General features: G+C 39.2%; 1 protein-coding gene across 3 annotated transcripts in view; it reads left to right on the top strand.

The window, feature by feature from the left end:
* The first annotated feature begins 12,042 nt into the window (after positions 1 to 12,042).
* CAPN7 (calpain 7) overlaps positions 12,043 to 28,000 on the top strand; it is a 33,216-nt gene continuing 17,258 nt past the window's right edge. For 2 of the 3 annotated variants that reach the window (XM_058020356.1, XM_058020339.1), the window contains exons 1-11: positions 12,043 to 12,207; positions 16,166 to 16,274; positions 16,916 to 17,073; positions 19,333 to 19,400; positions 20,502 to 20,702; positions 21,107 to 21,193; positions 21,882 to 22,008; positions 22,334 to 22,419; positions 24,082 to 24,175; positions 25,757 to 25,903; positions 27,548 to 27,654. In XM_058020356.1, the coding sequence (XP_057876339.1) occupies positions 12,106 to 12,207; positions 16,166 to 16,274; positions 16,916 to 17,073; positions 19,333 to 19,400; positions 20,502 to 20,702; positions 21,107 to 21,193; positions 21,882 to 22,008; positions 22,334 to 22,419; positions 24,082 to 24,175; positions 25,757 to 25,903; positions 27,548 to 27,654 (1,286 nt within the window). In that variant the 5' untranslated portion in view covers positions 12,043 to 12,105. Of the gene's footprint in view, positions 12,208 to 16,165; positions 16,275 to 16,915; positions 17,115 to 19,332; positions 19,401 to 20,501; positions 20,703 to 21,106; positions 21,194 to 21,881; positions 22,009 to 22,333; positions 22,420 to 24,081; positions 24,176 to 25,756; positions 25,904 to 27,547; positions 27,655 to 28,000 lie in introns of those variants that run through there. The other variant, XM_058020347.1, reaches the window with a different exon arrangement.

Here is a 28,000-nt window from a genome sequence, read left to right as displayed (position 1 = left end):
TTACTCCATCCTCCCATCACAGTTATTCTGAGCCGTTTTTCCTCATTCCTTCATGTACATTTCCCCATTCCTTCATACACATTTGTTCTTTTCACCTAGATTATATAGATTAAGGACATGAAAATGTTTTTACCACAAAGCTATCTCCAAAATTCAGTCAGATGTCATTAGTACAGTAATGAAGTTCATTCATGAGGAAAAGGTTCTTCAAGCATCCAGTATCTTTCTCACCTGGAAGACAGTTATAAAGAATATGGTTATTTGATGAAATTCTGCAAGAACGTACTTTAATGAAGAAGCATTACTTTAATTAAAGCAAAATTTCAGTTTTTAATTAGAGTAAGCACATCAAGCAAAATAATAGAATTTTTACAGACCAACTTCATTAGCAGTATTGGCAGGAGGATAAACTACCCAGTCCTGTATCAAACCATCTTACTTAAAAGCCACAGAAGCCATTACTGTGATCCCAAGAATTTCCCCAAATAATCAGCCTCCCACAGTCCACTGAGCTGACCTTGTTAATCAAGTCCAATGGATGTGAATGTTCTTCAAACTTTCACCATTGTTGGGCATTTCCATACTAGGATGAAAGTTGAAATTTAACCCACTTTGATATATCTATATTTATTAGAACTGTTAAACTTGCTAACAAATCAGAGAGTGCAATCAGAACCCGAGTACAATGTGAGATTTGGGGGGTGGGTGGGGGTGTGAAGATTGTAGTCAAGAGAGACGAATCATGCAGCTGAAAGACACTTGAGAAAGTCTCAAACAAGGGAATGATACACAAGCAAAATTACTGTTAGGGAAGGTCAAGTACAAAGTCAGTGAACAGTTGCCCCATGTACATTATCCTCTAAAAGACAATATGCACAAAGCAGTTTTACCTTCTCACTGATCTCACTATTTAGTGTTGCTTTCACACAGTACTTGGCACAGCACAGCTGATACACATCAAGTTCAGAAATTTAATTTTGCTCATAAAATGGCAAAAAATATGTTCTTACATGAACCTGGTTCCAACAGGAGAAGACAACACTCTTAATACCCAAACCTTCATGAGAGCAGCAGCCACAGGAACATACAAATTGTACATGAAGGACAACCCACAGGAGCCATCTGTGGTTTCTGACCTCTGTCTCCTTGATCAGCAACAAGGATCTTCAACAAGGGTCTTCCCAGCCAGATTCAGCAATTATGAGCTGAGGCAGTAGGGATTGTTTCCTTCTGCAGCTGTGGATTTAGCTTAGCCCAGGGTACACCCTCTGCAAAAAGAAGAGGGTAACCCTAGAAAGGGAACTTGAAATCCATGTATCCTCAATAAAAAAAAACCTTCCAACAGATTTTCAGTTGTGCCTTACATATGTAATATCAAGCAGTAACTAACCCAGTCCAACTGACTGCCTCAGTTTTACTAAGTTGCCTGTTAAAAAATTTGAGGAGGAATATTTGTAATAATCTCTTTATTATGTAATAAAATCTTTATTTGTAATAATCTCTTCTTTCTCCTCAAGCTCATCTCTTTATGAATACACTGGGCTATAAAGAACTGGGTTCTAGTAGTGGTGGGAGGCTTGCAGGAGTGGTCTCAATGAAAAGAGGTATGGGGCTGCTTGTGTCAAAAACAGCTGAACCAGCAATGGACCCACAGCACAATGAAGGCGAGACAGACAAAGTTTGTTACACCTCTCCAAAAATATTTTTAAAAAGGGCAGAAAAATCTAACAGTGAGAGTACCAGTGTAAGGTGAGCAACAAGGTCATGGCAGGCCATCAAGTGCATGGACATGCACCAAAGCTCGCCCAAGAGATACCCATTGAAATTGCAAGATTTGGTTTCCCTTGCCCCCAGGAAATGAAAACAGAATCTTGTGAAACAGAAAAGAAAGGCTTAGAAACAAGCTGGAATGGAGATAGGATCAAATGAAATGCAATTGAAAAAACCCAGAAAATCAGGAGATTAAGTGCCTTCAAAAAATGGTTTCTGAGGAAATGAGGTGCAGTGCAAAGGACCAAAAGAGACCAAAACTAACCTCACAGATGTTGCAAAAGCAGGGGAAAAAATCAAGGAGGAAGACAACTTGGAGGGGAAGATATGAGTGACACGGCATGGATATTTAAAAAGAAAAAAAAAAAAAGAATCTTCGGTGAAGGGAAAGCCATGAAAAAGCATGGCATACCATCAAGTGCAGGGACATGCACCAAAGCTTGCCCAAATTGATCCCCATTGAAATCACAAGATTTTGTTTCCCTTCCCCAAAGGAAATTTCATTTCCTTTGGGGAAGGGAAACAGTATCTTGCAAAACAGAAAAGAAAGGCTTACAAACACTCTTACAAGGAGATAGGATTAAATGAAATGCAATTAAAAAAAAAAACAAAAAAACCCAGAAAATCGGGAGATTTAGTGTCTTCAAAAAATGGTCTCTGAGGAAATGAGCAGCAGTGCAAAGGTCTAAACCAGGCCAGAACGAACCTCACAGATGTTGCAAAAGCAGGGGAAAAAATCAGAGAGGAAGACACAATTTGGAGGGGAAGATAGCAGACACATGGCATGGATACTTTAAAAAAAATTATATATATATTCACTAATATCAAAGCTATGAAGACACAGCATGCCATCAAGAGCACAGACATGCACCAAAGCTTGCCAAAATTGATCCCCGTTAAAGGCTGAAGCAGAAAAGAAGGATTTACAAACAGTCTGGAATTGAAATACCATCAAAGGAAATGCAATTGCAGGAAAAAAAAAGAAAATTGGGAAATTTAAACACTACAAGAAAATGGACTGGGATTACATCAGGTGCAGTGCAAAGGACCAAAAGAGGCCAAAACTAACCTCACAGATGATGCAAAAGCAGGGGAAAAAATTAAGGAGGAGGACACAGCTTGGAGGGTAAGATATGAGGGACATGGCATGGATACTGAAAAAAAAAAAAAAAGGAAAAAAATCTTCCCCAAAGCCATCAAAAGGCAGGCCACATGCCATCAAGCGCAGGGACATGCACCAAAGCTTGTCAAAACTGATCCACATTGAAGGCTGAAACAGAAAAGAGCCACTCCAGGCTGGAGGAGGGACAACCCCAAAGGGACGAGTCAGTAGAGAACTCACACCTGAGCAAAGCACACAAGTAAACACAGGAGAAGAATAGAGAAACAAGGAGGAACAAAGAGAAACTTACACACTGACCTCTAACTCCTCCATCATACATCACCCTCTCTTAAAATACTACATGTAACTTGCACCAGTAACAAGAGGGGAGGGGAGGTGTCTGCAGTGAAGTTACTCCTCCAGAGTAGGGGGAGGAAAAGTGTTTTCACAAAGTGTTTAAATGTTTGTTATCTTTGTTTCCCAATGCCCAAATCATTAACTAAATGTTTATGTTAATAGGCAATAAATTAATTTAATCCCCAGCTGGAGTCTGTTTTGTCAACAGTAAGGGGTGAATGATTTCCTTGTCTTTATCTCGACTCATGAGTTTTCTCACTATTGTTCATCTGTTTTCTCTGTTCCTCCCCCAGCCCTGTCCTGTTGTGGAGGTAAAGTGTGAGAGCTTGGCTGCCAGCTGATGCCAACCCATCACGAAGAGGAATGTGTCTAGGATTTTAAATTTTTAATTACCTGGGAGCACAAATTTGACAGTATTACAAGCTGTTTCAGTAAAGGACTTCCTTGATTAAATTCAAGTTTCTTGCAAATAACATTATTCATGCTAATTAAAATGCCTTCGTAGGAAATGAGAAAATAAATAGCACCAAAGGGACCTTTAAAAAAGGCACACCTTGCACAATGCATGGAGTCTGAATTTTAATTTTTCTTCAAAAAGGAAATAAAATATCAGCCAATACTAACCCTTTAGGAGGTGCTTCTGGTAAAAATTTGATATCCTATAAAGAATAAGGCTTTCTTTACAGAAATGTTTTTCAATGGATGACAGAACCATTTGAGCATCTATTTTATAACTTTTCTGTCCTTGAAAATTGAGAAAATTAACGAGGGCTAGGTTAAATATTTTGATATATTATTATCAAGATATATTTCTCTCTTTTCTTCCCTCTTTCATAATAAGGATCACAGTCCCTGTCACCATGACTGTTTTGAAACAGATGCCACAAATTACAGCCCAGAGAGCTGAGAACCAGTGTTTTAAAAGTGTAAGGAGGAACATTTTGCTTTTAGAAAGTTGTATTAGTTTTTGCAATAAACTAACAAATAAATTTTGGAGCACTGCAATTATCTCTGCTGAAACTGTGTTACTTACTGAAAAAAATCTACAGAATCTTTAGTAAAATAATTTTGTATTTCATACTTTTATTTCTCTAGTGTTTGGGGGACCAATATTTTTGACCAGTCTGAATACTGGATGTTTGACTATAAAAACCAAATCTAATTCTCTGTGAGGGAGTCAAGAAAACTTCAAAACCAAAATTAACTCAAGCAACTTTAACCACACTCATAGGTAAATCAGAGTCAAACTAAGAATGTATTTTTAAAATTCCTGTTCCTTTAACCATACAAAAAATTCTAGCTTCAATCTAATCGTAGATGGACACCTAGTGGTATAATATAATTGATTCCTTTATTCAAATAGTTTCATAAATCCAAAGCCCTGTGAATAGAAGGGATTTCTAGCATATTAAAAATTAAAACATCATATACAATCTTAAAGACTTTATTTTCACCTATGCTTTTCCTGGCGTCTTATTTTCATAAAAGTACCATCTGCAGCAATCAGGGGTCTGGGTTCATATTCAGAAGCCTTCAATTAAGGCAAATTTAATTTTGTACCAAAAGATTTTAATATAATCAATAGGTAGGGGGTTCAGTCCCTAAAATAGAATACTTAGATAGCCTATGTAACAATAAATTTGTGGTACTTTGCACAAAAATAAGCCAAGATCAGTTAGTCTGTTAAAGAAAACATTTTATGCACTGGAGAATATAAACAGACTTGCTCAGAACAGCCAAGCAAACAATGCCCACAAATATAGATATAAAGAGTTGCTCCTACGTAGCGGAAAAATGTGGGCAAAGTTTCCCTAAATTATTGCAGAATCCATTTAACACTTGTGTATACACATTCAAGAAGCTATTGAGGAAACAGGTATTGATATTCAAAGATGTTCTGAACAAACAGCTGCCATTCTTTAGTGAGCTATTTTACCATCCATAGCTTCTTGTCACTTTTCTCCATTCCTCTAAGTCCTAGATCTCCCCAAGTCTTTAAAATATAAACCATTACAGATCTAAAATAAATTAACCTGACAAATTATGTATTGAATCAAACTGCAAAATACAAACCCACAATCTTTTTATGTAGGATAAAGAGATTATTCAACATACTTCAATGACTAAAATAATACAAAATACATTAAGTGGGAGGAGGCCAATACAGTGATTAGTTTTATTTATTTTAAAGTAGTGAAAACTACTATAATTTTACTGTACTTGGAACTAAAAAAAGGAAGAGAGTACCTATAGTCTGACTAGACATGAAACAGCATTGGAAACAATGAGAGAACACTGTCCTGGCTAAGCAACAGTGTCAAAATATGAACAGCATCTCAGGTAGAATGTTTGGAAAACAACTTGTAAAAGGAGAGGAGAGCACTTGGGAAAGGATGTCACTCAAAAGAGAGGAGAAATCTGGATGACAGCTCCATACAGGGGCACTTAAAAGCTTCCCACACAGTGCTCTTCTTTAACAAATAGAGGAAGAAGTAACCATTGGTAAAATATAGAGGATGTTGATTCTTCAAATGGTGAAGGGGGAGGCCCCTGTAGAACCTGAACACAGCATTTCCAACTTCTGTTTCTGAACAAGGTAGTCACCTATTGCAAAAATTCACAAGTCACCTAAAAATGCCAAGAAATAATAAGGTGAAGAGCCAGTGGTGCATTAGAGTATGCAATCTGTGAGAAAATAAACCCCCTTGCATTTCTCCTTGATCTCTAGTCCTCAGAGATCAGAGGTGCTGGGTGCAGGTAGGCTGAATTTCTGATTACAAACAGTTTGGCCCTGTAAGTCCAGTCACATTCAATAAGAACTTTCAAAATCACAAATTCATGACTGGTGCAGTTTATTGGAGCAACAGAAATAAAGATTTGGAGCAGCCATTGATAATTGCACTTATTGCATTTGTGATAAATATATCAAGGCCAGCTAGTGATTAATTAAGGTAAATTAACAACTCAAGCTAAAGCAACAAATTCAGCTTTTCACTATGCTTAACTTCACTGCTAACTAGCCTGGTTTCACCAGAGTATGCTCTGACACAAGTCAGAATCACAAATCTTACCAAAAAAAGCCCTACCAGTTTTGGGGAGGAGAGAGGAGCAAGCCCAACAACTTATCTATAGTAGGAGTCCTAGTAAAATGTATGTATTGTATAAGTGGCCTTGCCCCAATCCTAGTTGTTCTTGATGGGCTGCAGCTGTGATGTCCTTAATTGGGCTGCAGCTGTAGCTAATGAAGATAACTGGGATAAAAGGGGGTGGGTTGGCCAGTCAGGGAGAGCCTTGATGAAGAAGCAGGAACAACACTGCTGTGAAGAGCTGTGTGTGAAAAAACCACCCAGAAGGTACAGGACTTTAGAAATATGGTAACAATAAGAGAACAGTGAGTGGTGACCCCGACGTGATAGAATATAGGACAGCTGACAGCTGTGGCTCTAGAAATATAGCAACAACAAGATGTGGTAGAATGTAGGGCAGCTGAGAGCTGTAGAAGAACATGGCCTTTGAGTTGAGGAGCTGTGAGAATATGGCCTTTGAGCAGGGAGCTGTGTTTGTGTTGTAAATGGCCTTTGAGTCATGGGGAAATGTATTTATTGTACTTGAATATCTATACTGTATTTGAATATCTGTAAGTAAAAGAAAAGGGGGAAATATAGTAGGAGTCCTAGTAAAATGTATGTATTGTGTAAGTGGCCTTGCCCCAGTCCTAGTTGGATTCGGGCAATCCTAATCCTGCAGTTGTGGCTAATGAAGATAACTGGGATAAAAGGGGGTGGGTTGGTGGTCAGGGCAGAGCCTTGGAGGAGCCCTGATGAAGAAGCAGGAGCAACACTGCTGTGAAGAGCTGCTGTGAGAAAACCACCCAGAAGGTATGGGACTTTAGAAATAGGATAACAACACTTGTCTGTGAACTGGGATCAAATTTTCATCCTCTCCCTGGAGGATTCCAAATGTCAGTGTTAGACTTTTGGGTAAATGGGGGTGGGACTGTAGTCAAATATAATTGGTCAAATGTTGCTGCTGCCATAGGTGGGGGGGCAGCCCCTTTATCATTTTCATATTGCTGGGTGTATTTTTTCACATGCGAAGGAAGGATGAGGAGGGGCTTTTTGACCTTTGGTCAAGCTGAGCTATAGGACTTATAGATGAATGAAAGGCAGAATAGAACCTTGGCACTTCAGCATTGCTTCCTCTCCAAAAAAGTCAAAGCAGCAGCAAAGGCTGTCTGATCTCTGCCCAGTAGTCTGCTTCTGTCAGCATGTTAAAACCACACATCGTTGTCTCCTCAAAGGACCAGACACGCACTTCTAACAAGGCCTGTTACACCTGGGTGAGCAGGATTCACATCTCAGGGCCAACATCCCTGCACAGAGGTGTCTGTGCTCTTCTGTGCTTCACTGAGACAACATTGGGCTGGGAAGCCTCTGCTTCACCCCACACATTATGTTGGTAAGCCTTGCTCTATCCAGGTGCAAGAAAAAATGTCTCGGCTCACACTGGGTCAACCAGCCTCAACAGTTCTCTGCAGCAAGCCTGGCAATTTTCCGCAGCCAGTGATACAAACAGTCTGGTTTGTGAAAGCCTGCTAGAGAAAGTTGTGCAAGGATCTCTCCTGTGCATGTAGTAAACAGCCTGTGAAATTAAATGCTGGTAAGTCACAGGGGAAAAACCACCACATTAGGTACATAATGACAGATGCTAAACCATCAATCCTTTCTCAGAAAAGCTGAGTCATTCTGGAGAGTGCTCAGAACTTGGGTCAATGCTAAGCAGTGGTTAAAAGTGCAAACAGAGTGTTAGGAATCATTATGAAACAGAAGAAAACAATGCAAAAGGTACAAAATTAATAAGACAACTCTAATACTGCACACTATTCTAGTCACTCCATGTCAAAGGAAACATTGTGAGATTAAAAAGATTAAATGTGTGACAAAAATATAATGGTAGGAAGATATAGTAAAGAACATAAATTCATGGACAAAATAAAAGATGTGAGTGACAGGATCATAATTTTTTATAAGAAGGGGAGAAAGGGTGGGAAAATGCACTGAGAAACAGCATGGAAGTTGATTCATTATTTTGGGTTTTGGTTTGTATTTTTTTTAATGGAATGTTGTACAACAAATTTAAACATTCCCACAAAATATTTTGAATGCCAAAATCAAAATGTGCTAAAGCAACAATTAGACTAATTAATTGAAAATAAACCCAGCAAGCAGTATCAGAGACAATAATGTGAGTTCAACCCACAGCCTACGGGAAGCTGAGACAAAACACTACTTTGACTTTATCTTGTTCCTGTACTCTTCCAACAGGCACCAACTGCACTCCAGTCAGAGGAATAAAGGAGCAGAGTAACTCCTGTTCTGACTCTGTATTGCCTCAACAGAGTGAAAGTAACTGTGCAGGAACTCACAGACCAGATCATATCCAAGGTTTGTATCTTTGGGGTTTTCAGTGCCAGGGGTGGGGGAAGCACTGAAAGCTTTATAAAGCATGAAAAAGCTTTGGCTGCAGTCAAATGAAAATAGGTATGGCAACAGGCAAAATTTAGGTAAGAAGCATCATCATCATGCAAACATCTATCCTTACAACACATATTTGAAAAAATGAGGAGACGAGGCAGAGAAGCAAGAATCAAAATCAGGAGGCAGGGAGAGGAGTTGGGAGACAGCAAATTACAGCATTATGTGAGACAAAAGGAAAACAGGGATGAAAGTATCTTCAGAGGAAGAACAAATGAGAACGAACTGATTCTGTCTTGTTGGTAATGAAAAACTATGACACAGAAACAGAGACCTGAATTTCTTCATCTGATACTGCCTCTGCAAAAAGCCATGGGCTGGATGGAATTATATTAGGGTAATATACAGATCTATGATCTTCCCAGACAATATTGACTACAAAAGGCAGCCAGGAAGGAAAGAAAGCAAGCATTAGATGAGATTAGGAAGGAAGGCACAGAAGGCAAGTAAAAGGTGGGAAGTAAGGGATACTCAGAACAAATATCACCAAAGGGAAGAAAAACTGAGGCAGAAGAGCACCTGAATGTGGAATTGGGATTTGTGACAGTGGAAAAAGGGGTTTAACAATCTTAGTTAGTGGAAGTGGTTTTCTGCACAGTATCTTGGAAGGCAAGAGTTAACCATACAAAAATTTAAATATCTAGGATGTATCAACATCAATTGAAAGAAATTATTCTTCCTCATCTAGAAAGAAAACGGGCCAATTTTAATATCTGGCTCCAAAAGTAAAACACCACTACATGCAAAAGGCAAAAAATTTATATGTGTGAAGTCTTAGCTACAGCCAACACCTTCATAACTTACTGTACTTTCTGTACATTTAAAAGCCTTCTGTAGAATTTCAGACAGGATTAGTAAGAAACAGAAACACACAAGCCATTTATTATGTGAAAAGGGCCAATCATAGTGACCATCAAATAGTTAAAAAAAAAAATTCTTCAAAGTGCCATTTTTGAATCCCGATTACCTGGAAGAGGTCCTAGCTTATGCTACAGAACAGGTGGTTTGGGCATGTAGGTTTAAGTAAGGAACAGCATTATCTGTTGTTCTGCCCAGTTCAGCCTCCTTTGCATCATGCATGTCACTCTGAACACTGCAGAGTTGCATTTGATCCAGAAATGGTTTAGCCTGAAGCAAAATGATAAACATTGATACACATGATACACAAATTAATTTAGACTATGCAAGTTACACCACTATGTCTCAACATCAAATTGAAGCAGGCCTTGACTTAAACTCCTTTTTCATTTTCATGGTGCCATTAGGGAAATATGGAACAAATAGAGCTTTATTTGGAAAAACCCTTTAGCGTAATGTGAATCTTTCCTGTGCTCAGACAAAACCTGTAAAATATACTTTGAAAGAAAAAAGTAACTTTATAAGGAGCACAACCAAAAAGGAAAGCCATGAAGAACACAAGAACTTCCCTGTACCTGGCAGATCACAAGAACAAAGTTTCTTTTTGCACTAAACATTACTGTATTTATATAAATGCAGTCAGTAAAGCACAAAAGGGATAAAGAGAACAAGATGGATTGGGAACACTTAACTCTGCACTTAAGAAAATTACAGGGAAAATAACAGATTTAAGTATTTCAGTACCTAGTACTCCTGCATTTAGCTGCACCTCCAACTAAATCTATAATCAGAAAACAGGCTGAAAAGATACACACAAAAGAGAGCTGCGGAATAACTTGCCAGAGAGTATTTTTATATCTCATGAAAACAATGCCTTGCAATAAGTCGTATTTTCAGACAGAAATAAAAGCTTGTAGAATCATGGAATTGTCCAGGTGAGAAGGAACCTCGTACAGCCTTCTGTGGGAAGGGGAGCATAGATGAGACTAGCACCCTGCCTATACCCTCTTGGAAACCTCCAGCAATGTCCCCAGGGAGGCTGTTCCAACAAATGCCTTCTATAAAAATTTTCTTTCTTCTCACAAAATGAAATCTCTCCCAGTGCAACCTGTTCCCATTACCCCTTGCCATGTAGCCCCTTGAGCATGGACCCCACTCCTCAAGAATCCCACTCCTCAGATTTTCCCTGACTGCCTCTTATGGTAGAAAAAAAGAGAAAATCCTGAACATCCTAGCTAAGCAATCTAGGTTACAAAACTGCTAGCCCAATTTTTTTTAATGGGGATCAATACAATAAAACAGGGGTTTTTGTTTGCTTTCTATTTTACACCCATATGAAAAACAGATGCACACTGAAAACACTCTCCTTTAAAGGCTTTAAAGGCTAGAAAACCTAACCTCAGGGGATTAGCCGTGTCCACCTCTATTAAAAATTGAGAAATGGAAAAAAAAAAACCTACTCCACTCTGCAGCCCCTGGGCTCCACCTGCTTCCTTCACCCATGGCTGACAACCATGGGAGAGAAGGGATGGAAGAGAATCCAAGGAAGTGATTTTTCACCTGTACTCAGCCCTGGTCAGGCCATACCTTGAGTGCTGTGTCCAGTTCTGGGCCCCTCAGCTCAGGAAGGACATGGAGGTGCTGGAGTGAGTCCAGACAATGGAGCGATGGAGCTGGTGAAGGGTCTGGCACACAAATCCTCTGAGGAGCAGCTGAGGGAGCTGCGGGTGTTCGGCCTGGAGAAAAGGAAGGGAGCCTCTCCTCTCTCCAGGGAGACCTCACTGCTCTCTACAGCTCCCTGAAAGGAAGGTGTATCTCAAGTGACAGAACAAGAGAAGGTAGTCTTAACCTATGCTCTGAGACAGGTTGGACATTAGGAGGAATTTCTTCACGGAAGGAGAGATTAGACACTGGAATGGGCTGCCCAGGGAGGTGGCGGAGTCACCGTCCCCAGGGATGTTTAAGTCTGGACGTGGCACTTAGTGTCACAGTCTGACTGACACGGTGGTGCTCGGCCATGGGTTGGATTCGATGATCTCAGGAATCTTTTCCAACCTAACTCATCCTGTGATTTTGTGATTCTGTAATTTTGTAATTCTGTTATCACCGCCCGGCGCGCGCTCGCGCCTGACGCGCCTCAGGCTGGCGCGCGCCGTTCCCGCCCACCGCCCCACCGGCCTCGCCCGCCCCCGCGCGCCCGAGCACGCGCAGGGCTGCCGGGGCGCGCGGGCGTGGGCGCGCGGTGGGCGTGGCCAAACGAGGCGGACCGGGCGCTTTCGGAGCCGGTGGGCGTGGCCACATACGCGGCCGTGCGGGCGGGGGCGTGGTCAGACGTGGGGGCGTGGCCAGACATGGGGGCGCGGCCGACGGGCGCGGCGGGGTCAGGGAGGCGGGGAAGGCGGCCGGGCGGGCGCGGGGACAGGGACGCGGTGGGCTTCGACGGGAGGTGTCGCCGCTGCCGCCGGCACCGGGAGGACGCTGGCCATGGACGCCACGACGCTGGAGCTGGACGCGGTGAAGTTCGCGAAGCTGGCGGTGCAGCGGGACCAGAGCGGGCGCTACCAGGAAGCGGTCTTCTACTACAAGGTACGGCGGGGACGCGCCGGTTCCCTCGGGGCGCCGCCGGTTCCCCCGCACCGCGGGCCGCGCGATGCTCTTGAGCTGCCGGACGGTTCCCGCTCCCCCCTTGGCCCCCCGAGGGCCGGAGAGGAGTGCTCGGCACCCCCGCGGCCCGGCTCGGCCCTGCAGGCGGAGGGAGACGCGCTGGGTCAGCGCGGCCGCCCCCGCCCTCCCCCGGCGGGTGTGCCCGGGAGCGAGCTCGGCCCGGGGAGGGCGAGGCGGTGCCCGCCGAGACGAGAGCGGAAGGCCGTGCGTGAGCGTCGAAAGTTTGTCAGTGTTCGGAGGAGCCGCGTCCTTCAGGGCGGGTTGCGAAACGCCTTTTGCCTGCGTCCTGCTTTTAGGTGGGAACCGGCGCTGCCCGGGCCTGATGTTTACCGACAGGCTGTGGGGAAGCACTGCAGGTACTCGGCTTAAAAACCGGGAATGGGCGCTTCTTCCAGCTGCCGGAGACACAGCCCCTTCACTGCTGCTGGGAGGATTCATCGTAACCTAAAAACGTCTCTGCCCTGCTGGTTTGACACGTTCATTCCTGGCCTCTCCCCAAACCCTGCCAGGCCAGAAAGACTGATCAGTTTTATGCTGGGCATTTTGGAGAACCACAAGTGGGCATGCTGCTGCTCCTGGGTGTGCAGCTGGAAGCAACTGTCTTGTACAGTCACCAAATAGAGAGGTGTGTGATGAAATACAAGATGCTCAGCAGTAACACAGCTTCAGATCACAAGCTATCAGTGACAGGTTTTTACCTTCGTGTGAATACTCTTTCCGTTAGGGAAAAGATTTTATGGTTTCTGTAGAGTGTCAGGTTGGTGTAGCTAAGGGTATAATGAGGTTGATTCAGTGTCTTACTCCACATCTGCAGGTTTACTACTAATATTTAGTCATTTTTGTGCAACCATTAGGCATTTTTCACCTATGTAAATTGTTGGGTTTTGTGTCGTAAAGTTACATTAAAGTTCCATATCGCATTGACTTCTCACCTGCGAAAAGCCTCTTTGAAGCCTCTGTTTATCCTTATCACAGTAATCATTCCACAGATTCTGTTATCCTGACAAAGTGATTCTCTTCCAATTATTTGTTAAGGGATTTGTAGCTGGCCTTTTATTTCATGAGAACAAGGTGTCTGTGAAATGTTCAGAAAGCATAGTGTTAATGTCTTGGTGGCCTATTCGTGTAAGTGTGAAAGAATAGGAAGAAGAGTCTTTTTTTTCTTTTTTTTTAACCCGGTTGTTAATTTTTAGAGGGCTAAATTTATATATGTACTTTAAAATGCAAAAATTTTAGTTGCTCATAGTAATGCGGATAAGCTCTGTGTTCACCAGGAGCAGCATGTGTGCATGGTCTGATAACCATGTGCAGTACTGCTTTAGCACCGTATATCTCTCCTTTTATCTGGCAGAAATTAGTCAGTGCTATTCAGAATGAAAGTATCTTTTTGTGCAAATAGTCACCCCTGTATGCTTTGGAACATACATGTGTGTGGAAAATCTTTTTCACATGCTGTATACAGGTGATATTCTTGCTAAGTGGAAAAATGCACCCCTGGCAATCTTGGTGCACTTGAAGCTAGACGAGACTAGAGGGTAACCTAGATATGTTTAGCTTTCCAGATTTTGCCTGAAGAATCACTTCCATGTTAGATTATACAAAAAAAATTACAAAATGCCATTTATTATTTCAGGGATACTTTATTTATTTATTTATTCATTTATTCATTTATTCCGGCATAGTAGAAGTAAGCTCTGGCCTGTCACCAGCTTTCTTATGAACTGCTCTAAGAAGTTCAGAGCCCACTGGTGCAATTACTAAGCATGTGGGAAAGCTTGGGTACTGAACTGGCTTCTGCAGGAACTCGACCCTAAGGAGGAAATATGGAAATCGCCACAGTTGGTGCCATAGACAACACCAAGATGTGTGAATGGGGTTCCTATGGTTAGCAAGTGTGCTTGGCTTCCTGCTCCATGTAACTTTGATAGGTGCCATGGGGAGTGCTGCATGTGAGCCAGCTTCGGGCTGCTTGCTAATTAATGGTGCTCTGCAGAAATGTCAGGATCATATTTGGACACCGATGACTTCAGCCAAAACTGCTGAAGGCTGTTGCTAAGTCTGGCTGTTGACCAGCTGTTAGCAGCTTGCAGACTGATGAGCTGTAGTTAGCTTAGCGTGACTGTGGCACACTACTCGTGACAAACAGTAGTGACATTGGAGAGATCATAAATGTGAATTGCACATCCATCTGGTCACTGGAAACAGCTGGCATGCTGGCTCCACAAGCACTCTGTCAACTGCTTCAGTCCTTTGCAGATTTGCTTTATAAAAGACTTTCCCGTTATGTTTACATCTTAAAACCAGGCAAAAACAATTGTGCTTGAAATCACAGAAGAAACATCAATTATACACTGGTTTTGTAGCACTGGTTTGGAAATCCACATTTGTGCTTTGCATAATTTGTAGACCACATACCTTTGTGATACAGCACCTGTTTTGCCAGTCTGTACTTGCAGTATGTCACAGACAAATCTACCCATCCCTTGAGCACACAGCTGTAGTGCACTTTTTCCCCTGCAAAAAAATAGTTGTGTGCTAGATCTTAATGGTATTTAATTGCTACATATAAATGGTACTTCTGCTTACCCTTCAGTGGCTGTGGATGTTTTGTGTGACGTAGTATGGAGATGGATGCTGGCAGGGAGCATGCAGTGCTTGATTGTGTGATGTTTCTCACTGAAAGTATATCCTAGTAACAAATACAGGCTGTGTCAGGATCAGATTTAAGTTTGGGCAAACTAAACAGATGGATATGGGAGCAAACTGCTAAGCTTGACCAAAATAATGGCCATAAAACACGCAAGGGAGCCCTGGCCATGGGTCTGTGCTTGCCCTGTGCAGGGCAGCCTCTCTGAGCACCATCTCTGTGGAGCAGCTCTCCAGGTACTCTGGTGCTTTCTGCCTTCCTCTCTAGGTACTCTTCTGCTTTCTGCCTTCCCAGCCTGCCTGCTACCCCACCACCTCCTCTGCTCTGCTGCTGCTGGGAGGGCCAGAACTGCCACAAAACTGGGGGGTTTTCCATGTCCATAGTGGGAACAAAAGGTTTCTGTTCTCATTTCTGTGGGGTGACAAGTGTTGGTTCTCATTGTGGTTTGGAGACTGTGTCAGCTCTGGCTGTTTGTTGCAACCCTGCCAAACCTTAGGTGTTTTTCATGAATTCAGTGAAGGGATAGACAGCTTATGCAACTGAAGGCATTTTTTCTTAATAGATTTGTACAGGATGGAAAAAGCCTTAATGTGGGTAATGTACTGTGCTTCTGAGCCAGAGGCCTGTGCTCTTTCCTGGAAGCTGACTTTCACCCAGTATTTTGTGTATATACATTTTAAAAAACAAATTTGAGGAGCTAGGAAGCCTCATATTTGTAGATGTTCCAGATTGGATAGCTTTATCTGAGTAATAATAATTTTTAAAAATGCTTACTAAACAAAAATTCTTGACATTTGATTTTAAAAAGCTTATATATTTATTTCCTTTTGTTATTATCAGATTAAATGCAAATAACTGGAATAGCTACTTTTTTCTCCTAACCTTAAATCCTCAACTTTGAAACCAAACTGATTTCAGTGCATGCATGAAGAGTTTTACTTAAAATCTCCTATTTTCATACATTACTATATAAACAGGCCTAACATCTGATCTTACAGAAATTCTGAATGTTTTTATAGTCTTATAGGTTGTCCCAGATGTGAGAAATTAAACCATGATCTAGCTTATAACTTGAAACTTTTTCTTTTGAGCAGAATTTCCCTGCATCCACTGAGGCTTTTTGCAGATTTAAGGGCTTGCTTTCATGCAACTCATGGCTGCTGTAGGCCCTCTGTTTATGGTAATTTTCTAGGCAGCAAACATTAACTTTGTCTCCAATTCTTCTCCCTTCAGGAAGCTGCACAAGCCTTGATTTATGCTGGGATGGCTGGGTCCAACTTGGAAAATATTCAAGAAAAAATAAATGAGTACTTGGAGAGAGTTCAAGCTCTCCATTCAGCAGGTGGGTAAGGAGCTTTCTAATTAAACCTCTGCTTAAATTAATTGAGTGGAAAGTTGTTTGCTGCTGTGAAATACATATCAATGGTGTTTGCTCTGTTTTTATTATTCTGAGTTTCTTGTCCTTTGTGAAGAATCACAAATATAATGAGCACATCAGTGCTTTGAATTCTGATAGACCATAAATTAAGTGGAGCATAACTTTCTAAGGACTTGGGTGTGGGTGTTCTTTGCTTTTAAATATTCTGAGGAACCACATCTACAGAGCAAATGTGAGAAAGGTCATTAGTAAAGGTATTAAGTGAGATGGACACCGAAGTATATTATTGTAGGTGATGTATTTTCACAAATGATGCAATATCTTACATAATTAAACATCCTTGTTCTCCATCTAGTATGAAAGAGATTTTACTTACATTATTTCAAATCTGAAGTATCCTGAGAGCTAACCTCTGCTTCAGGAATTGTGATGGTGTTTCCTTGCCCTTGCATAGATGATTTTAGCAAAGTTTGGAAAGATTTTGTTCCCAGACAAGAAATAGACATTCCCCATCTGATTAGAGCTGCTAGTGTTTTGGTGACATGTTCAGGATGTTTTTCCATGTCTGCTGCTATAGAAGGCTAAATACTGTTTTTTTCTTTTAGTTCAATCACAGAAGACAGACCCTCTGAAGTCAAAACAACAGTTGGACTTGGAGCGTGCTCACTTCCTAGTTACTCAGGCTTTTGATGAAGATGATAAAGGCAATGCAGAAGAAGCTATAGAGTTGTACACAGAAGCAGTGGAACTCTGTTTGAAAACAGTATGTTAAGCTACAGGTTAACTTGGTGGAATTATGTGATGGTAAGAAATTCTTCCACTCTCACAAATGACTGACCCTTAAAGGCTGGCTTGAAAATGGAGTACCTGTATTTGTAAAAACTACGTTTTAAAATTTTTTGTTTGTTTCACTGGTTTTGGTTTGTTTTTTTGGTTTTTTTTTTTAGTGTTTCTTACAGTCTTTTTTATGTTCTATACAACACTACAAATTTATGGAGACTAGTCATTTATGTGGATTTTTTTTCTGAACTGGATTATACTAAAAGTTAGAAATATTCTGGAATATTTTTGGTGTTGATTTTTGCCCTGGAGCAAATACCACAGAAACAGAAATTAAAAACTGTTAAAAATGAAGATGACTTGCCAATGTGTCAGCTGTATTAATTTCTGACTACATTAAAGGAAGTCATTTAAGGGAAATTTGTGTGTGTAACATTTTCTGAAGATGTAACAGTCTACTGATGCCAAAACTATTACAAATACTACTTGATTACTCAAGTGTTTAACACTAAAGCTGTTATGAGTGAATTCAATTCACACTGCAATTAATAAGGATGAATTGGCCATTACATAAACAATGAAGAATATAACTACAGGTACTGCTTTTCTCCCTTAAGTCCAGTTGCCTTAACTAACTAATTACAAGAAGAGCTCACCATCATAATGTAACTCCACCAAGTCTGTTTTTCTTTTTCCCTTCTTTTCAATGTTATAATGTAAATATATTTGTGGGTTGGTGAGGGTGTTATGTTACTGTTGCTACATGCTTGAGTAAATCCTTTCCTCTGAATTATGTTAACAGGTTTTACCAAGGCTAAAACCGCTGGTGGTACAGTGTAACCAGACCAAGAGTTAGTAGAGCTGCTCTAGTTTTTCCACTTGAGCTTTTGGAGCAGAACATTTTCAGTCTATTACATAACATTTACTGCAGCAGCATGCTCCTTCTTCTCTGCTGTGTTCCTCCTTCTGTTGTGTCAGTGCATGCAGATATTACTGAAGTTAGTCTGAAAATATCTCATATTAACAGCTGCATTTATTGGGTATTTCATTAGGTACAAGATACTGCTGAAGTTTCTTCTAATCTTGACTAGCATATTCTTTTGTTGACATGACAGTAAGATTTGTCCCTTGGGGTGACCCAAAAGTACTTTCTTCTTCACAGGATGAAAGGAGATTTAAGGGACTCTGCTATCTTGAAGCTTTACTCCCATCTTTCTCTGCAGTATATTCAGGGGCAGAGATTTGTTTCTTCCTTACCCTTGAAGAACTCAGAGAGCAGCCATTACTCCTCTTCTGTGGCTGATTCCCAGATGAGTGTGCTGGTGTTCCATCTCCATTACTTACCTTCATAAATCTTTTAGAGTATTTTCCAACCAGGAGCCTCAGAGTGTTATTTCTTTGCAAATGAAATTAGTTGCTTACAGAGGGTATTTCTAGTTTCGTTCCTTGGGGTGAAAGTAGATTGCTTTTTGTATCCTCAGTTGACATCCCTGACCTGGAATAATTGGTCAAGGCATGAAGCTGGAACCTGAAACCTGCTTTTGGGTGCCACAGGAGAGGCAACACCTCTTGTTGTGCCTCCTGCAGGTTGTTTGGCTGCAGAAGCCATGCTTCATCTGTAAGGGAGACAAAAGTATAAACTGTCATAAATGACTTCCCAAATTGGAATGGATGTTAACACTGTTCACATCTTTGTCACTCTGTCCTAGGTTATTTTATGCTTTTGATTGCAAGTTAAAAATGTTGTTCTTGCACCACTATGTTGTTCATTTGAAAACACTTACGAAAGTAAACATTTAAAATCTTTTTCCTAAGTTACTATGATCATTTTAACACATTTGGGGAAAAGAATCAAAATGCATCCAAGCTCACATACTTGCATATACTGCAACATTTTGTTATGTCTTCTTTCTGCCAATAGTATTTGAATACAGTTAATTCTTCTGGAAATTCTCTTTGTGTGTGGACTGTTTTTCATGCTGAAGAATTTTAGACATAACTTCCATTCTATCAAAATTTCACTAGAACATCAAAATGGTATTTGCTTACATAGTATCTTTTTATGCTGAGTTTAAAAAAAGAAACTACAATAAACAAAGCAAAATATTTGCTCATTTCAAAGAGAGAGTTGGAATAAATAGCTAGTTACTCTTTGCTGTAATCTAGAAGTATGACAACTGAGCTAATGAAACATGTTGGTGGTTTTTGGATGTGTAGATTTTTCTTTAATTTTGCACTTTAGGCTACTGAAACCTCAGAAGCAGGACTCCAGTCCAAACTGAAACAGCTGGCTCGACAAGCACTGGATAGGTGAGTACTGCTAATGTTAGTAAACATACTAATGTTGGTAAACATACTTCCTGTCAGTTCTGAGTGCACCCTCTGAGTTGGACTCTTAGTCTGACCTGTCTGTGTGGATTCTGTGTAGACTAAGCTCCTGCAGAGTTCACCTTGGATGAATGTTCACTGAATGTGGCAGCTGTTGTGCCAACCCTCTGGGAATCTTGGGACATGCAGAGTTAGGAGAGGACTGTGTGCTTGTTAGAGCAAATGCAGTACTTCAGAGATATAATCCAGTGTACCATCATCATTGGCCTCTATAAAAGATGCTGAATTCAGGCTAGCATGAAGTCAAGGTGTCAGTGTCCCTCCATAAGGAAGACAGCTTGGAAACTGGGAAACATTTTTTTTTTTTACAATAGCAATCTAATTACATAGGGTGTGTGTATTGAGATCTCTGAAACAATTTACACAAGTATAAGGTCAATGTACACCTTTTTAAATCAGCTCTATGATGGTGAATCCCAGGCTGTGTTGGGCTAAGTTTCAGTATAAACTGGGTTTTAGCATTTCTCAGTCTGTGTTCAGAAAAAATCCCAATACTTTGCATGTGTGTGACTATACAGAAGCTTATTGCAGCAGTAACAAAATATGGCTCCTGCATACACAGTGTTCAAGCAGTTGAAAGCCTGGGTTGTGAGAATGCCCATGGGTTTTACTACTATTGTACCTGCTAGACAAAATAAATCTGGAAGGTATGAGAGGATGCAGATCAATTTTTTCTCTGTGTTTCAGTGATCTTGTTCTGAGATTCCACATAATGAACACTTACAGAAATTCTCCTATTAGCATAATTTAGAGGCAATAAAATCTAATGAGTTCTGTCAAAAGTAGTTTGTAAGAGTTGGAAATGCTGTACTTTAATTGATTCAAGAACAGAACAATAAAGAAGTACCAACATCAGAAATCAATTTGAGGTTTTTTTAAGAAAAAGTAGTGTTGGTCAACTGGGGCATTTTCTCATTCCATTTAACATATGTGGGAACATGAACAAAGAAAATCAATAATTGAACTGTAATTATATTTTTTTTATCACTGTTGTAAAGAAAATACATTCTTTATTTGCTTTAGAGCAGAAGCACTGAAGGAATCTATGTCAAAATCATCTCAGAAAGAAAAGTCAACTGCAGCCAAACCAAATCAGCCAGTCAGAACGTTCTTTCCATTGGGACCTGATTTTTCTTTAAATGATAAACCACAGACAATCAGAGCAGTACAAGCTAGTGAATCTCAAGGTCAGAGATACACTGCAGAGGAGATTGAAGTACTCAGGTAAGTCTAAGGTTTTCCAAAATGAGTTCATGGAAGGTCTGACTCTGAGAAGCCAAAGTGCAAAGTTGTTTTTATAGATTGTACAACTGCTACTTCACTGGAAATAAAAGGAGCATAATATTTTATATTACTCTGCCTTCTATTCCATCCAGTTCTTTTTACTTTGATTTTTATTATAGGTGAAATAAGCTACAAGTAATTTATAAAACCATTAACCTAAATTGTGACTTTTGAAAACTATCAAATATATAATGTTCAAGAGGTAGTGGTTTTGTTTTCAGAAGCACTGTGTATTTCTAGTTTTTAAAAACTTATTTCATTTTTACCTTATGCATGTTAATCTTCAGAAGATGATTGATAAGTTTGTAGCTCTTCTTTTTTGTTGTTTTTCTTCTGACTTGCAGGAAGACTTCAAAGATTAATGGCATTGAATATGTACCTTTCATGAGTGTTGATCTGAGGGAACGTTTTGCCTTCCCTATGCCTTTTTCGTAAGTATGCTTCAGTTACTGAACTTTAGTTTTGTTTTTACTTTCAAAACTTTTCCATATTTGGTATTTCTGTATTTTATTTTTCAGGGTTTAAAATAATTTACATAGGCTTTTAAGCATGATTCAGGCAGAGATATTTAAATACTACCACTTCCTTCTTCCACTTTGAACTTAAAACTTTACTGTAAGCTGATCCTGCTCTGTAGTACTTTTGCACTTGTGTCTTCAAGCCTATAAGGATAATATTATATTTGGCTTTTTGGATTATTGGGCTGGGCTGGCAGCTTGAGACTGTTTTCTGATGCTGCTCCATGCTAATGAGCTTAGCTCTGCTGCCTGTAAAATGCAGGTCATAGCTGTTTCTTCTGTAAAAGGGATATTCCAAGTAAGAGTGATATATAACAGCTAGATTTTCATCCATAAGCAATAATAATAAGTTAAGATTACACAGCCATAATAGACAAAGACATTTGTCTGTTATGATTTTTTTTAACGTTTTTCCTTTCCCCCCCCCTTAAAAATCACAAACTTCAAAGCAGTGTTCCTTGAAATAGTTTTACAGCTTTGTACTTGTTTTGTGCCTATTTTGCACCATCTATCTGACATATTTAAGACTGCACATACCATAAAAAGTTCTTCTAAACTGCTATTGATTTATTTCTACTTTTTTTTTCTCTCTTAAATCTAGTGATAAGTGTGGGAAGCTACCCTTATCCCCCAAACAGAAAGCAATGTTTGCCAAGTGGGTGAGACCAGATGACATAACAAATAACCCTACGATGATCTACACCGTATCAAGTTTCAGCATAAAGCAGGTAAATTGTTCCTAAGGAAAAATATGGGCTGCTAGTGTTTTATCATGGGGGACCTTGTTGTTCAAAAAGGAATCCCCAAATATGAGAGTGTTTTCCTTGGCCCTTATGAGGTTAAATAAATGGAAAAGAATTTGTTTGTAGGGGCCTCGTGTTGAACAAGCATACATTTTCTGCCTCTTTAATAGTGGTTTTGCTTCTTGGTTTAAATCCTTCCCTTTTGAAGGGAATTACTAACTGACTGTTTTCCTTCCCTCCACATACTGCATTCATCTCTCAGTAGCTGAATTATTACTAAATATCCTCACTGGCTTTCTTCTCTTTGCAGACAATAGTGTCAGATTGTTCTTTTGTGGCATCGCTAGCTATCAGTGCAGCGTATGAAAGAAGATACAACAAAAAATTGATCACGAGGTAAGTAGCTGTTGCTCTGCAAGATCTTTTCAGATTTAACACTGCCCAGCTTTTGCAGTATGTTCTGTGACAGCTGTACACAGCCAAAACCAGCGTTTGTTTCATCTCCCCTGGACTTGTGGTTTCAGCGCTTCTAAGCTGGAAGCCAACTTTATATTGAAACAAAGGGTTTTAAGTTTAAAAGCAAAAAGCTGTTAGACAAACATTCCTAATAAATATTTTGATCAATCAAAATTGGGAACAGATAATGAATTTATTCACCATAGACATGTTCAAAGAAACAACAGTTTTCAAACATTTATTTATGCTCTAATATCCAAGATTTTTTATAGATACTGCCAAAACTCTGCACAATTTATTGCATCATGGTATAGGTGTTTTTTGTCTTTTATTTCTACCAGAACATCTCATCTTTTTGTTTAATGGATAGCCCAAATTCTATCCAGCCAACCAGCACTTTATTAAATTTGCTGTCCTGGTTGGACAATTACCATTGATTAAGTTTTCTGGGGCGTAACAAGTCTATTAAGTGGCTCCCTTACTGTACCTGCAATGTATTAATTAAGGTTTTCTGGGGTGTATAGGCCTTTGACTCCTTAACTTGCTCAAGATAGCTTTCTTTTTCCATGACATCTTATTCATCACTAGTTATATAACTATTGAACAATTCTTTATTGAATTTTGTTCTTCAGCTGCTGATTGAGTTCTCTGAGAGGTATGTGTTCATGGAGTTCCTTTCTGCAGGTGCTGTCAGATAAATTCTCAGGGTTTTTTTCTGACACTCAGCCAACACAGATCTAAATCAAAGCCAGCTAAAATCACAGTCAAACATTCCATAACTAATTAAGCATAGTTCATGACAAAGTTTTTTAAAACTCATAAAACTCCTGTCTAAGATATAACTTGTTGTCAATATGGGTATGTATACAGAACTGGTGTCTAACTTCAGATGTGCTTTGACAAATAAGAAATAGTTTGGAAGGATTTTGTATTTGTTTGGGATTTTTAAAATATAAACTTTATTTATAATGCCCTCTGGTTTGATTTTTCTATTTTATTTGCTGCTGTGCAACAGGTGGTCCATTTTACAACTCATTGTGGAATTAATGTTAACAATACTCTCTCAGCTCCACTCAATTGGCATCCTATGATAAATTTGCCATGGATTTTCTGGACTTTGCTAGGATGCGCTTGCCAGACCAGTGTGTGATTGTTTTTGGATTGTTTTGTTTTTATCTGTTCTTTTTGGAGCTGAATCTGTATTCTTTTCAAGAGCAACAAGTTCTGCACTGCCTTCTCGTTCAAAAGTTTGACTTATCATTCAGGCAAATACTGTATTTATATTATAGATTTGTAAATACTGCTTGTTTAATCATAAGATAAATTTGTTTGTCTTGCTTCTGTTTGAGAAACAATTAGGTTGCTTATGTTCTTTTTGCTACTATATTAAGTAGAAAGATGCAACAAGAGCAAGGCCTGAAAAAATAAAACCTATTCAAACATGATTATTTTTACTAAATTTGAGTTGCTTTTCATTAAACATGCCATATTTCTGGTCAGTGTAAATTCTATAAATAGACTGTGTTAATCCCACTTTTATCTTTATAAGTCAAGTCATTTATATCATAATTTCCTCATTTTCTTTTTTTTTTCTGTTAACAGTATAATTTACCCTCAGAATAAGAAGGGAGAACCAGAATATAATCCATGTGGTAAATACATGGTGAAGCTTCATATCAATGGTGTTCCTAGAAAGGTAAATCTTTTGGGAGAACTTACTGCTCTTACTGCAAAAGTCAAAAAGTGTTTTAAAGGCTTGATCACCTTCACTATGAAGTGCTTGCACAGCAAAAACTTTAGGCAGGTGTTTTTGGAAAGTAGTTTTTAATTGTTAAACCTTTTTGAGATTCATTTTTGGTTTTGAAGTATGCAGCCACATACTTCTTCTGTCTGTACTTCTGTACTTCTATGGACATTAAGAGAAACAGCCTTACGTTAAATTAATGTAAAAAAATGCCTTATATTACTTAACAGAATTGTGAAAACCAAGTAGGAACAAAGCCTTGTATCCCCTATTTATGAATAAGGTGTGCACTCTTCCACTCCATCTTAGAAAGAATTAAAAATTATAGAGGGAGGTATCAGGAAGAGTGTAGATATGAAATGAGCATAGAGGAATAACTTGACTGATAATTTCAGCAAGGCCTTGCTCAACTACAGATTTTTGGTAAGAAGAGGAAATGCCTGAAGATTAAACTTCACAAAATCACAAACAACTTCATTTTCTATTCAGTGCAATGAATAAGAACATAAAATAATGTATTTCTCCACATCATACTTAACTGTAGCACAGATCATAGTGACTGATGAATGCTTACGAGAGTTCAGAAGTTGAGTGGTCATATTCACAGGGTGGGGAAGTAGGGGAAACTCCTCAAAGGCTCTTAATTGTTAAAATATAACCTCTGGGTCAGGAAGTCCTTGAGCTGCAAAATTCCAGAATTTGAATGTTCCAGGAAAGTATCATTTTTATATCTGTCTTGCTCTTAATACTCTTTCCAAAATATCTCCTAAGGGCTGCCTTTTGTTAGGATGAATGGCCATTTTTTCTCTTTTGAAAAGGTCTATTCGTTCCTGCACAGATAGGATTTGACCAGAGAATGGGCTGTGTTGGTAGCCTGTATTTGTAATGGACCAGTGCCAACAGGAAACTGAAACATCTATTCACAGAAACTACTTCAGATTACTGCAAATACGCAGTCAGAATCTGTAGTGATGATGAATATAGAGTACCTAATTTAAAGAAGAAATGTTAATGCTGTCAGAGCTGCTGCTTTGAGGTGTTCTTCCTTTTCAGAGAGAAGAAACTTAAATCTGGAACTAGAGGCTATGAAAGTGATATGACACAATTTATTCCCTTAAAGATAAATAAATATTTATTTCTCTGCTGGCTACCAAGCATTGTCCATGCTCTGATTCCTAATTAGATGAGGAATATTGTTAGGCTTTTCTTTACTTTTTATGCTTGAAATTGCATGGAAACTTTCTTCAAGTGCCTTTTGCAGTAGCTGTTGCTCACTTTATATGAGTATACTGTCACCATCAGTCAAGGCAGCCACTCACATGTCACCCAATTAGACCTGTGCAATCAAGAGCTGGCAGTGGAATTTCTTTTTGACTTTGGCAAACCACTGCAAGGTTAATAGGGGTGTCCAAATGTGAGAATAATGGTCAGGTCTGACTGTGTCTGAAAAGCTTTGTATTAATGAGGATTTTGTTTGATTTTCTGATTACTTTCAAAATGCTGTATTCATAATGCTTCATTCCTTTCACACAGGTAATCATAGATGACCAGCTACCTGTTGATCATAGTGGGGAACTTCTCTGCTCTTATTCCAATAATAAGAATGAATTATGGGTGTCACTAATAGAAAAAGCTTACATGAAGGTCATGGGAGGATATGATTTTCCTGGATCAAATTCTGTAAGTATGAGATTATTTCTAAGAGGAAAAAAATCCACTTAAATAATAATGGGTAAAATAATTTCATTCTAGTGAAATCAAAGTGAACAGCTTAGGGAGACAAGTATTTGGTATGACATTTTCTTAATTTTTTTTTCTGTTTCTTTCTTTCACAATTATTTTTAGCTGTACTTAATGGAATTATTCCATCAGAATAGAATGAGCAAGACATCTTGATGGTCAAAGTTAATCTTAGTTCTCAGATTTCAGTATTGATGCTTGTGGATAGGAAGTGTTTATATAGAATCTAGATGAACCTGTTGGGTGAAGTCAAATTCTATTTGCCCATATCAATACTGCTGATTTTGGTTTCTAGCTCTTTCAATAAATAGGGCAGTTCTCCCTCATCAGGTAATGGAGTCAGCTAGGAAAGGAACAGTCTAGACATTTAGGAGGTCTGTATAGAGGGAGCAAGTGCTTTGATCTGTGCAAGTTTGTTTATCAGATTGTTCCACTCATCTCCATAAATATGCATTGGGTTTCTATAATGTGGTTACTAAAGAAACAGTCAACATACATCATACAAGTGACACGCAGGTTATTCTTTAGGGAGGAATGGTTTGCTGAAATGAGTTGCCCACATAATTTATTACTTAGGAAGCCTTTGTGATTTAAACTTTATATTACTAAAATTTTAAATATTTTTTTTCATGGTGCTAATTGGTGTCTTGACAATCACATTCTTGGTGGTTTTACTTAGTAATCATCACCTCTTGAAAAATTGTTATGGAGACAAATGTGGCTTTGTGTAAGGGGTAAATGTAGCACATATTTTTAAGTGTCAGGACACTTAAAAATATTTGTTTTGAAGGACAAATATTTTGGTGAGAGTAACGATGTTTAATTCCCATTGTCATCCTCTAACTTGCTATCTGGAAAAACAGCTTGACTGGTGACATTTAATCTCCACCCTTCCTGCCCTCTCCACTTTCCACTGTATTCCAGCTTCCTTCTGTAATCAGAGTTACTTACAATCAGGCTGGGTTGTATTTGTAATTCCTCAAGTTCCCAGCCCCCAGTGGTGGTTATTGACACTTCAGGCATTTACAGTCTCTGCTTTTGCTTTGAGGAGTACAAAGCAAAAGAATAAGAATTAAGCAGTATTTCAAGGAGTTGGGAGATTAAAGCATCTTTTTATGGAAATACATATCAGTGTCAGCTTTACCAAAAAGAATAAAAAACCCAAACTCTGAGCTTTAGAAATGAAATATAAATTATTTAAAATGCATATATAATAGGAAGGTACCAAATAGTGCTTCTGAGATGTGCTTTAAAAGTCTGTAAATCAATGAAATAAATAGAACACATCACAGAGTTGAGCATGACTGATGATTTTGATATGCTTCAATTGCTCTGGAATTCCAGTTTATTTCATCAGTTCGCTTTCCAGCTTTTTTTTTTTTTAAGATACTTGGAAACGTTGTCCTTGTCTAATCAAAGAGTTTTTTGTTTGTTAGTCTTGATCCTGACCCTGTTACGTGTAGAGCTGTATTGTAACTTATGTGTACTTGATTTCTTTCAAGGTGTTTTATAAGTTGTGTACAGACTTCATATGTTTATATATGGATTATCTGTTCTGATTTCCTTTGAATACTTGCATTTCAGAATATTGATCTCCATGCACTGACAGGTTGGATACCTGAAAGAATTGCAATGCACTCTGACAATCAAGCCTTCAATAAAGACAGCACTTTCAGAATGCTTTATCAGAGGTAGACATTTGTTCTTTCCTAAGTAATTAAAATTCTTGCTGTGTAGTAGTTGTGTTACCACTTAAGAGCAGTAGAGTCACCACAGATGCTTCAACAGCAAACTGTGCTTTATAAAACCTCCATGTGGTTTCTGGAAGAAGAAAAATGAGGTGTTGGTGGCTTTGTTAAAACAGAAGATTAAAATACTGGGGAATTTTGTGTTGGAATTCTTCTTCTATACGTATGAATAAAAAAAAATAACCCTTTCGTTGATAAAGAAAACAGAATATAAAGTCAGAGAAGAGCAGTTTGAAACCAATATACCAGTTATATTATAACTGGTACTAGTAAAATATATACCAGTTAA

The sequence above is a fragment of the Melospiza georgiana genome, chromosome 1 (genome assembly GCF_028018845.1).
Source record: "Melospiza georgiana isolate bMelGeo1 chromosome 1, bMelGeo1.pri, whole genome shotgun sequence".
Lineage (NCBI taxonomy): Eukaryota > Metazoa > Chordata > Aves > Passeriformes > Passerellidae > Melospiza > Melospiza georgiana.
Note: the sequence above shows the minus strand (reverse complement) of the source record. Positions and strands in the feature narration are given on the sequence as shown.